At 48.5% G+C, this 12,631-nt stretch overlaps 6 protein-coding genes across 6 annotated transcripts; 3 read left to right on the top strand and 3 right to left on the bottom strand.

Annotated features, from left to right (window-relative positions):
- Window positions 1–2,098: 2,098 nt before the first annotated feature.
- N7532_009433 (uncharacterized protein) lies at window positions 2,099–2,674 on the bottom strand (the record flags this gene model as incomplete). The annotated part of the gene is made up of 2 exons (XM_056621924.1): window positions 2,099–2,393; window positions 2,478–2,674. The coding sequence occupies 2 exons, from the start codon at window positions 2,672–2,674 to the stop codon at window positions 2,099–2,101; spliced, it is 492 nt and encodes a 163-aa protein (XP_056472730.1).
- A 707-nt stretch (window positions 2,675–3,381) lies between these two features.
- Window positions 3,382–3,970, bottom strand: N7532_009432 (uncharacterized protein; the record flags this gene model as incomplete). Its single annotated transcript, XM_056621923.1, has 2 exons — window positions 3,382–3,581; window positions 3,643–3,970. 2 exons carry the CDS (start codon window positions 3,968–3,970, stop codon window positions 3,382–3,384), a joined length of 528 nt encoding a protein of 175 aa, XP_056472729.1.
- Window positions 3,971–4,808: 838 nt separating this feature from the next.
- On the top strand, window positions 4,809–5,327 carry N7532_009431 (uncharacterized protein; the record flags this gene model as incomplete). The annotated part of the gene is made up of 2 exons (XM_056621922.1): window positions 4,809–5,178; window positions 5,242–5,327. 2 exons carry the CDS (start codon window positions 4,809–4,811, stop codon window positions 5,325–5,327), a joined length of 456 nt encoding a protein of 151 aa, XP_056472728.1.
- Window positions 5,328–6,820: 1,493 nt separating this feature from the next.
- N7532_009430 (wax synthase family protein) lies at window positions 6,821–7,960 on the top strand (the record flags this gene model as incomplete). The annotated part of the gene is made up of 1 exon (XM_056621921.1): window positions 6,821–7,960. One exon carries the CDS (start codon window positions 6,821–6,823, stop codon window positions 7,958–7,960), a length of 1,140 nt encoding a protein of 379 aa, XP_056472727.1.
- Window positions 7,961–9,371: 1,411 nt separating this feature from the next.
- N7532_009429 (uncharacterized protein) lies at window positions 9,372–10,132 on the top strand (the record flags this gene model as incomplete). Its single annotated transcript, XM_056621920.1, has 2 exons — window positions 9,372–10,001; window positions 10,073–10,132. The coding sequence occupies 2 exons, from the start codon at window positions 9,372–9,374 to the stop codon at window positions 10,130–10,132; spliced, it is 690 nt and encodes a 229-aa protein (XP_056472726.1).
- Window positions 10,133–10,732: 600 nt separating this feature from the next.
- On the bottom strand, window positions 10,733–12,446 carry N7532_009428 (uncharacterized protein; the record flags this gene model as incomplete). Its single annotated transcript, XM_056621919.1, has 3 exons — window positions 10,733–11,368; window positions 11,427–12,265; window positions 12,329–12,446. 3 exons carry the CDS (start codon window positions 12,444–12,446, stop codon window positions 10,733–10,735), a joined length of 1,593 nt encoding a protein of 530 aa, XP_056472725.1.
- Between the last annotated feature and the right edge of the window lie 185 nt (window positions 12,447–12,631).

The following is a 12,631-nucleotide window of genomic DNA, read 5'->3' as shown; positions in this document are numbered from 1 at the left end:
AGAAGCTCTTATGACTTTCTTTATGAATGTAATCGATTTTTTGGTTTTCCTTCAGATTAAGTTGAAGGTGGGAATTGCCGATGACTGTGACGTGATATATTTTACAAGTTAAGGCCTATGATACTCCCGCCATTGACTCTACCTATTCCCTTGATAGTATACACGTAGTAGCTCTATTCTAGATATGTTTTATACCTATGACTGTCACTCCTAAGTATGATAGTCGCTCCGGGACAAGGCCTTAACTCGCCTTAGGGGATGCGTGAGCTGAGTTCTGATACCCATAGACCATGTTCTTAGCGTTAGTGTACAATACCGTAGTGTTACAAAAAATCCTTGCAAGCTTATCATGTCAAAATTTGAAAATTAGTAATATATTACAAGGTCTTGTAGTGTAATGGTTATCACGAGGGATTCTGATTCCCTAGATCCCGGTTCGATTCCGGGCAGGACCTGTTATTTTTTTTATTTATTTATTTTTTTTACTTCTCCTTCTCACGCTTCGCCAGGCTCATTTAATTTTCTGTATTATTTCCATAACATCTAATGGTGAACTTAGGTTTCCCTGTCCATGGAAAACCGATTCTGGTGTTGAAATGTTATGTCGGCGTACGGACCTTACCTCTCACCCATTCTGCTAGTGACCCGCCTACCACCCGGACGTCGATATCGAGTTTGAACAAGAAGACGAGGCACAATGGGTAGGCATTTACGGCTCGGTCATCGCTCCCTTCGAAAGGCACACTGCAGCTTTCCCCGCTTGCCGAATTCTCCAGAAGTCAGTGTACGTATTGAGCCTCAAATGTGCCCACTCACCCTCTTGCACCGGTCCAGAGGGCCGTTACAACGGCCATTGCTACGCCAAGGATCTACCTACATGTGCGCGCGATGCGCTCTATCACTATGCTGACTTGTCATGTACTAGTACATAGTCTTCCCTTTCAATCACAAGACCGATCCACCGCTCTTCAATTTTCTTCTTGGATTTTTCGGCACAGCAGGTGAGATTAATGGGTCTTCAAGGGGAACAGTCCCATCCATTCCTGGTAGCGGAAATGGTAAGTCTAATTTTCTTGAGTGGAATGACATGCGAGCAAGTCCTATAGCTTCATGCTGTCCGTGGAAGACCCGATATTGGTCTGAAGATAATTGGAATTATGAAAGCAGCAGATGGAATGTAAGTTCAAAGTAGTATGCTTCTGCCTGATCTTATAAACAGCTTAAACTTTTTCGTGATATCAGGTTTCTATTGGCAAAAATGCAGCTCCAACACCTCTCCTCCTTGTTTGGAATTATCATGCCACGCGAAGAAGCAATATACAAAGCACTGCACAGGCTCCCAACTTCGTTAAAGGAAGCATTCAAGGAAAATATGAGCCATATCAATATTTAACCTTTCTATGATGCCGAGGTAGCGAAACATGCTCTCCCATCTGCGTCCCAGCGCGTCACAGATAGTTCTTGGAATCTGGTGGCCACTCGTTCCGGTTATTACAACACCACTCGAGGTTCCTGCGCTTGGGACTCTTTTCGCCTTAAGACACCCCACGGCAATTCGGAGAATATTTACAAAGCCTCTTCGTAGTGACTTGTTGGTTTTGAGGTTCTTTCGCACATCGGAATCGACGTGCACGATGATGTAGTCGTTGTCTTCTACCCAAAAGCTGCCATCATCAATTCTCCACTGCATAAGGTCGTACATAAGCTCGCCCTGAAAGATCAAACCTCCTCATTCGGGTGGATAGATATCCTCCCGCACAGTTTCTGCATGTACACCCGTATCGAAGGCATGCCTTACTAAGCCCCAAAGCATCCCGTCCGAACAGTAGTGAAAGACAGGACACTGCGGCGTCGGGGTTTCCTTCAAAGCGATCTGATATGATTGAGATCCTGAAAAGACCATATTCCTTTCGTGTTCGCATTTTCTCTAATTTCTCCTGCAATGCTTCGAGCGGGGTGTACCCGTCAAGGTCACGAGCAGCCTTCCAGGAGTTGGCGTGGTGGACATTCTCAAGTAACCATCGAGTAGCCATCGTGTACTTAGAGGCTTGAGCTCGCAAGCTGTTAGATGCAGAAGCGCGGCTTCAGAGTTCACTACTCAATCCCAGCCCATCGTATCATCAGCATGAATGACGAAAAAGGCTCTGAGTTCTTCGTCCGTCAGAGTGAGACTTGCATGATGCACTGGCAACACGTCACGAAGTCCTTCCATTTTCAGTTCCTTTATCTCAGTCAAACGATCGGCTTCATAGATAACTTCGAGTTCTTCGTCCTCAAGATCTTCTGCATGGCTTCTGCGCGGGTCGAAATCAGAAGCCGCCGCAAGTGCGCGAGACTGAGGCTGGAGATCGAACGACAACGCAAAACAGCGAGATGCTCCAATTCGACGAAAACTGCACTATCGTCAAAAGTCAATAGCACCGGATTGATTTCAATCCCGTGTCATCGAGCGTTCTTCTGCGGATTTGCCCACTAACTGCGGTTCGAGATCAGATGTTAGATATCCAGGACTGACTAAAGCGTGTAGAGTCCATGCTCGCTCAAAAGCCTCGTTGGAACCGTAGATAAGATCTGCGATTTCACCGTTGGAAGCTTCGACGCTCGGGTAGAGGGTCAGAACTTGATTCCAATTCATATCGCCCATGTCGAGGTCAGCATTGCTTGAAAAGTTCATTGCCCAGCAGCCTACCAGTTTGGTTAGCATTTATCACCAGGCAAAGGGCATTATGGTCATCATGGGCGGATTGGCGGATTTCAATCTAAGTAGTTTTCCAGCTTCTCTATCGATTGCACACCCTTCTCGCCTCCACTTGCGCAACCCTGAGCTTCCGGCACCCACCATTCAGTATAAAATCACTAAATAATGTCGATATATTCCTTTCCACTACAAGAACAAGCACATACTAGTACGACCACAGGGTGTGGAGGACAGGGCTTCCCGTCCGATCAGCCGTACTTAAGCCATATTAAGACAACCCCGGGCCGCGGACCCTGCCGAGATTCCAGGATCGCGTTCAAAGCTGCGTTCTTTCCTATTCAAAAGCCTCTTTCTCGAGAACATTGATGTACGGGCCAATGGGCCAATCAATAATAATATTATGATACTCTATTTTACTCAATTTATTGATTGATATGGAGCCTACATCTGTACAATGGCTAATTGGTAGGCAAACAATTTATTGTGGACAAAATTGACAGAAAGAAAAAACACAAAGAGAGGACTGCAAATATCCTGACCATCTGAGATCATACATTATATGACAGGCCAGCTATCACCCCCACAAAAGTAGCCAAGCTCAAGCCATAGACAGGGAAGTTGAGAACCCTAGTGCTCTAAACCCTCATCCTCCTAGCACTAGGCCGGTCAACAGTCGACCTTGCTTAGTTGGCCTTAGGGAGAGCAACGCCCTTCTGCTGAAGGGTCTTTCCAAGCTCGCGGAGGTTGTCCTCAGACACGCCGCTGTAGTCGAGGCTGTCCGAGCCCATGGGAGTTGGGACGGGACCTCCTTCCTGGGTAGGGTCACCGGTGATAACGGTGGCAAGGTTCATGCATGCGGGGGGAAGACCCTTGACGTGAACAGCTGGTTATTTGTCAGTGTATTCTTTTCACAATGGGACTGAGCTCTCGTTGGCAGGGCTTACTGTCGGGAGTGGATCCGGAAATCTCGACGCGAACACCGTCGCCGTTGAGCTGATCCTGGCACTGCTGGTAAGACTCCTGAGAGACACCAGGGGGAAGGTCCACACGCTTGGAAACGAATGGAAATCTGCTCATACGGCGGCCAATTTGGCCAACTCCGCCGGCAATGGCACCGCCGCCAAGAGTGGCGAGGGCTCCATCAGCCGTAGCAATGGCAGCACTCTCCATACCCAGAGCAAGTCCGAGACCCGCCGCGAAGGGAGCAGGAGCGTACTGAACCTGGGAGAAGACAGCGAGGATAGAGGCGGCAGCAATAGCGGAGAAGTGCATCTTGATGATTGATGAGAGATGAAGTTCGACGGATCGAAAGATTGGAATGTAGAATGTGATAGAGATGGTTGTCAAAGGCTGAATGATGAATTGGTTTTGACGGCAGATGGAGAGGGTTTATATATCTTGTCAGCTAGCATTGACCTCTAGACATTACCATGCTGGTCTCTGGTCCCCTCTACGGGTATGTGGTGGCCAGAATCTGATTTCATCGCAAGTGACGTCTAGCTCAATTTCCAGCCCAGAAAGCCCCCATCTCGAAGGATTCAGACCATCGTCATTTGGTGATATGGCGAGGTAGTGGCTTGCTGTGGAGTAGTTCTCACACATTGTCCTCGGGGGCTGTTCGGATCAAGATCCAGTTGAGTCGCGCGAGTGATTTCACGCCCTGAATCTAGCCCCCAATTCCCTCACACTACTAGTAAAGCATCTGGATGGTCATCCTTCAGTGATATTCCCGAAAACGAATGATACTGTGGAGTAGCCTTGGCGAATCCATTGTCGTGGGGGGTTGTTTGATACAGATGGGGGCAAAAAGCAATGCAAAAAATCGCGCAGCCAAAGGCCTCAGGATAATGAGATCACCGAATTGCTCTCATTGCTGGATTTTCAGCCCGTGGTACAAGTTTTGAATCCATTGGTAATGAAAGGTGGTCTCGATATCTCCACGTGTAGACTGTGCCTCGTGAGTGCTGCAGGGTCCGTTCCTTTAAGTTCATACCCACCCAGGGTCTACATATGGAAGCCAAATATCTATATATATATCTGGCACGGAATTCCCACTCAGCCTATTCTTTTGCATCAGAACTATTCCCATTATCAATTCACACACGCAACAATGAAGACCTCACTAGCAGCTCTTGCCTCCCTCGCCGCCCTCTTGACCTGCGTCCAGCAGAGTCCTGCACCTGTCAACGTCGTCATCCCTGCTGTTTTGGGAGGCATTGGTTCAGGCTTCGTTGGCAAGGCCTTCAATGAAATTGGCAACCGCGATGTGAAGCCCATCTACCGTCGTGATGACGACCCATTGGCTGGTCTTCCCCAGCCAGCCGCAGACCAGTGCAAGTCCCAGCTCCAGGGAGTCACTGTCACCTTCTCCCCTTTAGATAACAATGGCATCCGTGTTGACGATGTTCCCTCGGCCTGCATGACACTTGCAAATGTTTTCTTGGATGACACTTCGGGCGAAACCGCTCCAATTCCCATGGGTATGATAATTTCGACCTGATCCAATTTGATAGAGCTCAAAATCGCTGATATCGATATCACAGGGAGCGCTAGCTTGGAATACCACAATCTCTCCGCGGACCAGTTGAAGCAGCTGCAAGGCGCCTTGGATCAGAGGCAGGGTAACTAGAGTTGTTGACCACATTTGTTATGGGTGACAGCTATCCAGGCAAACAGGCCTACTGAGTGTAGATAGTCTTACCTCTTGGACTTTGAAAGGTTTTGTCGGACTTTCGGATATCGGTATCGACTAGTACACGTGAGGGGCCAATTGAACTATCTCTCGGCTCCCGTTCAGGATGCCATTTATTCATGGGTTTTTAGTGTGTCACAGCGCTGCTTTTCCGAGGATACCCGATTACCATACAAAACAGGTAGGAGATTGGGTATCTGCTGAATCACCCTGCTCCTGATTGTAATATCAGTCTCTCCGATCGACAGGTTTCTCTCTTTCTCTGTTTGTTCCTCTTTTTGCAGTTAGCCAATGCAAGCCAGTACCTATTGATCTACTTCTTTCTCTTTCACCTTCGGTAATTTAGATCCATAGAGTCAAACGATCAGGTCATAGGTACTGACACAGAAATGAATGCTGTCCTTGTTCATAGGTCATCACCTGACCTCCTCCTTCCCTCACCTATATAGACTACCTCTTTTACATACCCCAATATCACTTACTTACACACTTGCATCTATCTTCTACGTACTCTCTACGTATAGTCCTATACATACCAGTGGGTGATCTTTCTCGATGATACCAAAGACCATGGTGGTGTTCATCCAAGGCTCTCTATATCTGTGTAAGAAGATTATGAGGCAGGTCATTCTCAAGGTACTCCCACCTGGTGAATAATAGTAGATAGGCATAGTAATGTAGATGACGTTGGGTGACCTAGCTGGGCCACAGGCACATGATAATATGAGCTACCTATAGCAACCTTTCAGAAAAAGCATCTCGACTTTTCGTACGCTGTTCACAAAAGCCCCATGCAGTTAGGCAAAACGCATGATGACACCAATGATTCCCCCGATTACCGCCCCGGCCAAAAGAGCAATGGCGAGCCGCAACACAATTTCCCACGCGGAAAGTTCCCTACAAGGACGGGAGTAGATGCGCGCGAAGATGTTCTGCTTCTGATAACTTGGGGGCGACTGCATCTCTATGGACGAGTGATCGAATGGAGTTTCCACTGGATTCTTCGACATAGTGGCTTCGGTCAACAGTGTAGTAATTCAGCTGTCAAATTGTCAGCGTCCTACCGCGCCAAGTTGCACTCGTTCAGGGAGGTTATACCGGGATTTTGAGGGCAAGGCTTTTCTCAGTAATGAAGGGAGGGGGAGGGGGCAGAAAACCAGCAGTGGAGCCGTCTTTATACAGGAGTCCACTCCTCTCGACTTCAGTCTTCCCTCGGGTGGGGGCTACCCTAATTCTTTGTTGATCCACCTATGAGATCCACATCGCGCAACTTGTATGCGCCTTGTCGTCACATGTGTTTAGCCAGGTGTTATTATGTTTGGCAAAGTGGGTATAAACCAGACCGCTGGTAGCATATACATACTAGCCAGGAGAGACTACTCCGTATAGCTCACCTACATGTCACATTTCCTCGATACCATCACTAGGCCATGTTTCTCGCTCTCGTGTCCGCCACTTCAGGCTCTTTCTCAGTCTTTGTCGCCTGCGTTGCCCTGAACACATCCCAGCCGAATCGACTGTACTTTTGCTTACCGATTGTTCTCTGTGGTGCTATCGGGTTTCTCGCCAGTAAGGAGCTTGACGACATTCTCCCGGGACTCGGTCAACTCTGGGGCCATGCCATTGTGTCCCATGTCATCCACAACACGGCTGTGTTATACATTGATAAGTGGACTCTACAACCCAGTCATGAACGCCAAGGCTGGGATATACACGCCGCATACAAAATCTGCGTCAATCCACAACTTCTTGGCACCCACCAGGAAGTCCCTCATGCTCGTCCAGTGAGCACAAGCCCGTCACGCTTCGCATTCCTTCGAAAACGGCTCGGTCAACTACTTGTCCTTCAAGTACTCAATGAGTTTGTCATTACTCCTGCCTACATATTGAGCTTTGCACCGATCTCGGCCGAGGACTTTTCACCGACGAAGATGGTCTACTTTCGCCGGCTCCTTCTCGGACCCTCAGTGACAAAATTTGAAACCATGCTTAGGGCCGCCTTCTCCGTTCGCTGGATCTGGGATAATTATATCGGTCTATGCTATGCTCAAACGGCACTCGCCATTCTGTTCTCAGTCATCCTTCATTGGGACGAACCGTGGGAGTGGCGACCGTTCTTTGGTAGCCCGCTCGAGGCGTGGAACATGCGGCGCTTCTGGGGGATTTTCTGGCACCGCCTCGTCTACAGACCATACACGAAGTGGGGGCTGTGGTTTTCTCGCAAAGTGCTTCGGATTCCATATGGGTCTCGTGCCGAGAAGGCTTCGGTGGTAATGCTTGTGTTTTTACTGTCGGGCGCCATACATGCACTAGTTACTTGGCACGCAACTGGCTGCGGGTACTGGGGCGATATCCAGTGGTTTTTACTCAATGGTTTTGTCGTTGCAGGCGAGACAATAGTGGTAAAACCGCTATCACGGTGCTTCAGCACAGAAGAAAATAGGGCACGTCGAGTTCTGTGGTTTCGACTCGCGGGCTATGTGTGGGTTTTCACTTTTCTATTTTGGAGCGTTCCTAAGTGGGAGTACGGTAAAATTTACTGTGGCCTGTCTAAGAGTAGAGTGGTCTAGCGCTGGCCCCCATAGACTAGGTGACATATAACCGAATAGCAAATCTGGATGATGTAGTTCGGAGGTTTTTTCAAATTAACTATGTGTTATATAAGAAAAATTATAGAAAACCCGAAAGATCCTCAAACTAGAGAGGTTTGGTAGCAAAGAGGTTCAAATTAAGGTCTGACTGTAGCACTAGTGCTCCACAATCCACTCTAAAGTTCCCTGCAACGTGGGGGCTGATCTATTGGGGCCGACAATAATTTTAGTATCAGCCCCAGTGGAGCCGGGTGCTGGGAATACTCCGAGTAGACTTCGAAGTTTCGGTCTTCGGGTCACGCCATACCTCAGGTACCCCTATGACCCGGAATCAGGGTCCACCAGGGGCGAGTGGCAAGTTTGATTCAGCCTAATTTCACTCCTCTTGGGCCGAGCAGAACTGATAAAACGAAACGAAACTAATGCAGGACATCTCTTGGTCTCGCATCGATCCTGTGATTCTTTTCTTTACGCATTCCGTTTGATTTATGATGTCATCGATCTTCGTAGATTTCTTCTAATTTCACATGGAGTAGCACGCGTAGGTCTCTGGATATCCTATTTCTGTCCCAACTATACATTCTAGTAGGCCGCAAGCAATAACAAAACACTGATTACTGTTCCTGTAACTAGAGGATTCTCCTGTAACCCTATCGAAAGCCATCCCACATATGGCAAATAACCTTTAACCAGGCCAATAACTTCCTCACGGCCTACCATCAACTGGCCCGGGGGGTAAAGTGACACATCATCACCATCATTGTTGTCCCCTTTTGTCAAGGTGAATTGTCTGCGTCAAGACCACAAATAAGCTTCATTTCCATACTAGATTGTTTCATAGGAGGCGTACTCGATACCGTCGAGCCACACAGATTTGATTGCCCGATGAACCATTGGGAGTGGTCTTCCCGGAAACCAGCAGACAGGGATCTCGCCCGGTCGTATCCACGATTGTCGATTCCATAAGAGAATGAGGTCACCTCGCGTGAAAGCTGGTGCCATAGACTCCGAAACGACCACCATTATAGGGTGTGAGGAGCCAGTGAAGACGCACAATGCCTTCCAGATCATAAATGGAAAAGTGACCAAGAGAAGGGACCATAGAAGCAAGGTGAAGGCCCCCCGAGGGTTATGCCAATTTGGAGGCATTCTGACGGTAATAGACAAGATCTGAATGAATATGTATCTGGAGGAAGAAGTAACAGCTTGTTATAGCACAAGATAGACTCGGGTCGGTAGAATAAATTTCCCCCGTTTCCTACGGGCCCGGCCCCCACTGCAGCAACAGCCCCCACATTCACGCCCTTTCAAACACGTATCGTCCACCGGGGTGAAGCCATCGCTTCCATAAAAACGTGTCACAGAAGCCCACTACCTATAGCTATATCGAATGTCTTCCATAGCTTCGACATCGCGCAGTCGCGATCAACCCCTTCAACCGCTGTCTGATTCTGTTGCTATCCGGTCGGAACTTATTGCCTTGGAAGAGACTGACCTTCGTCTATACCCTAAGTCTAGCAGAAAGTCACCAGCCGAATACACTATTAAAGACGTGTTCACAGGCTCAACGGTGTTTTCAGTGACAGGACGAAAGTATGGATCCAGTCCAGGGCGCGAGTTCCGTGACTCGAGCGGCCTCCCGCTGTTTGAACTTCGTCGGGCTGGATTCTTTATAAGGCCCTGGAAAGTCCGATTACCTGGCGACGATAGCAAAGATCTGGCATCGATATATATGCAGGGTCCTTCAAAGAAAATCATCCTAGACATTACGCAAAATCAAGACTCTACAGCTGACGAAGCTAAGAGAGTGGAGGGGGAGAAGAAGGTCACCTTGAGGGTTTTTCGAAAATCGGCTCTTTACACGTTTGATGTCTTGGCTGGCGATCAAAAGGTCGCCCATATTCAGGAGAACCCGGAGATAAATCGCTCTCTGGGCCACTGGATGTCCAGCCCATATGATTACGTTCCGCCCAGACGTGCCCTAGATATTCGATTGGCAGAGGGATTGGATGCGTCAATCGTAAGTGTGAACAGTATCCATGGTGATCATCATGTTGCTTTGGGCTCCAGCTAACGGAACGATTCCTGTAGGCAGCGCTGATTGGAGTGTTTATATCAGACATGTTTTTTGGAAATGATGTTGAGGCCTAGGTAGTTATCGAGGCTACGTTCAATAATATTGATAAATGTTCGGGATGAGAGAGCTCCATATAATCGCGTGCCAGGGTCTTTGCAACTTTTTCCTGCCTTAAGTGACGAATGTTATCTGTAATTGAATGTCGTTCTATAGCTAATATGCAGTAGACGAAAGAATGTATCGGGGCATGCAACAATGAATGATGAGTGTGGATCGCAGAGAGCTTTCCACCACGGAGTGGGGTGGACGATCAGCGAGATCTGGATAAATTTGATGACGTTGAACCAAGAGCAAGGTGATATCACTCGAGGCCACGGAGAAATTATAGAAATGCGTATACTGGCTACTGGTGTAGAAGTGATATAACACTGATCGATAGTATCAATGTCACCAAGGGACTATCCGTCATTGAAGCAAGTGGACTTGCGATCACGACAATCAAGGAGGTTTTGATTTCGGGATCCTAATTTCTGCTCAATCTAAAGATATAAAATTCATTTTGACTTAGACCAACCAAAGAATAAGCGACGAGAGAGCGAGAGCACAAGAGAGAAAAAAAGGAGAAGTCGGGGAAATAATGATGTAAGCCAAAGCCCGATGGAATCACAGCCTCCCTATACGGCTGAAAATACTCGACGATCTGACTCCCCGCGTTCTCCGCTGTGACGAGGGTAGGTGTTGGAGTCCCTTTGGCGGTGTTGATCCTTGCTGCTAACAATTATGGATGACCGTACTGATTCCGGGAGCAAAAAGCCAGCTTTAACAATCATGTCTTCCGACCTGCCGGCCATGGGATCGATAAAAGAATAGCACTGCACTTCGAAGTTCTGAAAAACAATGGCCTTGCTCGACTGGTCCGTTGGCCTTCCAAGGCAAAGCACGGACCCGGACCATCCAATCGCAGAGGTAAATGGTTCGGTTGTCCATAATAGGGACGCAGTTTGAGATCGAGCCGTCCGATCCCATAGGTATTCTGTACCTATGACTGTTGCATTTCGAATAGCGTTTGGATCTTTACTGCCCTGAAGAAGAAGCCACCTTCCGACGATGGTGTTCATCCGGACTGCATAGACGTCAGAGCCGGCGAGTGCAGCAGAGTAGGACGCCCATTCCGACACGACTGGATAGCCAGGTGGGCTAACAAGTGCAGGCAGGTTATCATCTGTGATCAGGCTAAGGTTATGCCTATAGCCAGCGGGGTAGGGAAGGGCGGGACTGGGATTATCAAATGTGTAGGAGATTGTGCCGATCTGAATTAATAAGTTATTGTCCTTCGCAGTGAGGAAAGAAAAAAGATAAGGGGCTTACCCGCTTCTTCTCTGTTGCTAACCAAACTTCTTTGCCAATCGGAGAGTTAGTCTGGGAATTCCGTACCACTCCAAGTGCACAAGTATCGGATGGAGGCGGTTGACGGAGGAATCGTCGAAGGGCGCTTTTAGTCCACAAGATCCAGTCGGAGAACATCGAGACCACACGAGACGGCCGAGGGTTCCTTACAAAGCCATGGGTCACAGTCGTTATAGCCTCTTTGCCGTCGGGCATCCGGAGTCTCAGACCTAAGCAGCCAGAGCCATTGAGACTCTCGGGGGTTTCGGAGACTTCCATACCAGATATAATAGTGTTGGCACTCACCTTCACCCTCGGTACATCATAGATAGTCCGTAAACCGCCAACTTCCATGATCCAGTCTGTTTCGTAGATATCTTGAATGTCCGAAGGCGATCTGAATAGTATAACCAGAAAGCCCGCCACAAGTACTCGAGCCCCTATAGCGGCTGGGAAAAGCTCGCGAAGGCCTTCGAGCTGCTCAGACGATAGGAGCTTTCGGGGATTGATACATTCTTTAAAGAGGTATTCCTCCTTTAAAGGCGACCGTGGAGTTAACACTCGTCCCCATGGGTAGAGGTCCTTTCTATCCTCAGGAAACGGGTGCACTGCTCGCCCTCCCGCTTTAATGTCCGTACACAGACCACGCACAAGCCACACCTCAGGGCCATACTGTGGATGGGATACATAGACTTCATCATGCAATCCCAATGCCGGATGATGAGTCCGGAGCAACTGCTCATTCTCTGGCGTTGTCCCAAGAGTATGGGCAGCGCGAATTTTCGCCGACTCAGGAAGTCCCCACTCCCGAGAATCCGTTCCTATTGCTCTAATCAGTGACTCAAGTTCGGAAATAGCAGGTGAAACAGCGGAAGACAACTTACTGTCGACAAGCCTGATTGAGAACCTTTGCCAACGGAAGCAAGTGTCAAAATCGGTATCCGGGGCGGACAGGCGGTTGTAGCGAACCGGGGCCTCGAGTCTAGGGCGTTTCGTCTCCATATTGTGGTCTATCTAGCGCTTGAGATTCAAGGAGTTGGACGGAAAGTGATTCTTCTCTTCTGACAGTCGAGTCCAGGAGGTATTAAGAATAGGAAGGAAATGCCCAGAACAGCGCGAAAAGTTGAGGAAAGATGTAGAGAGCGGTGGGATGACCACTGTGGAAGGTGTGTTGAGGGATAGACTGT

Source organism: Penicillium argentinense (assembly GCF_028826775.1).
Source record: "Penicillium argentinense strain IBT 30761 chromosome Unknown utg000009l_segment0_segment0, whole genome shotgun sequence".
Classification (NCBI taxonomy): Eukaryota; Fungi; Ascomycota; class Eurotiomycetes; order Eurotiales; family Aspergillaceae; genus Penicillium; species Penicillium argentinense.
The sequence above is the reverse complement of the archived record's forward strand: the minus strand, read 5'-3'. Positions and strand labels throughout refer to the sequence as shown.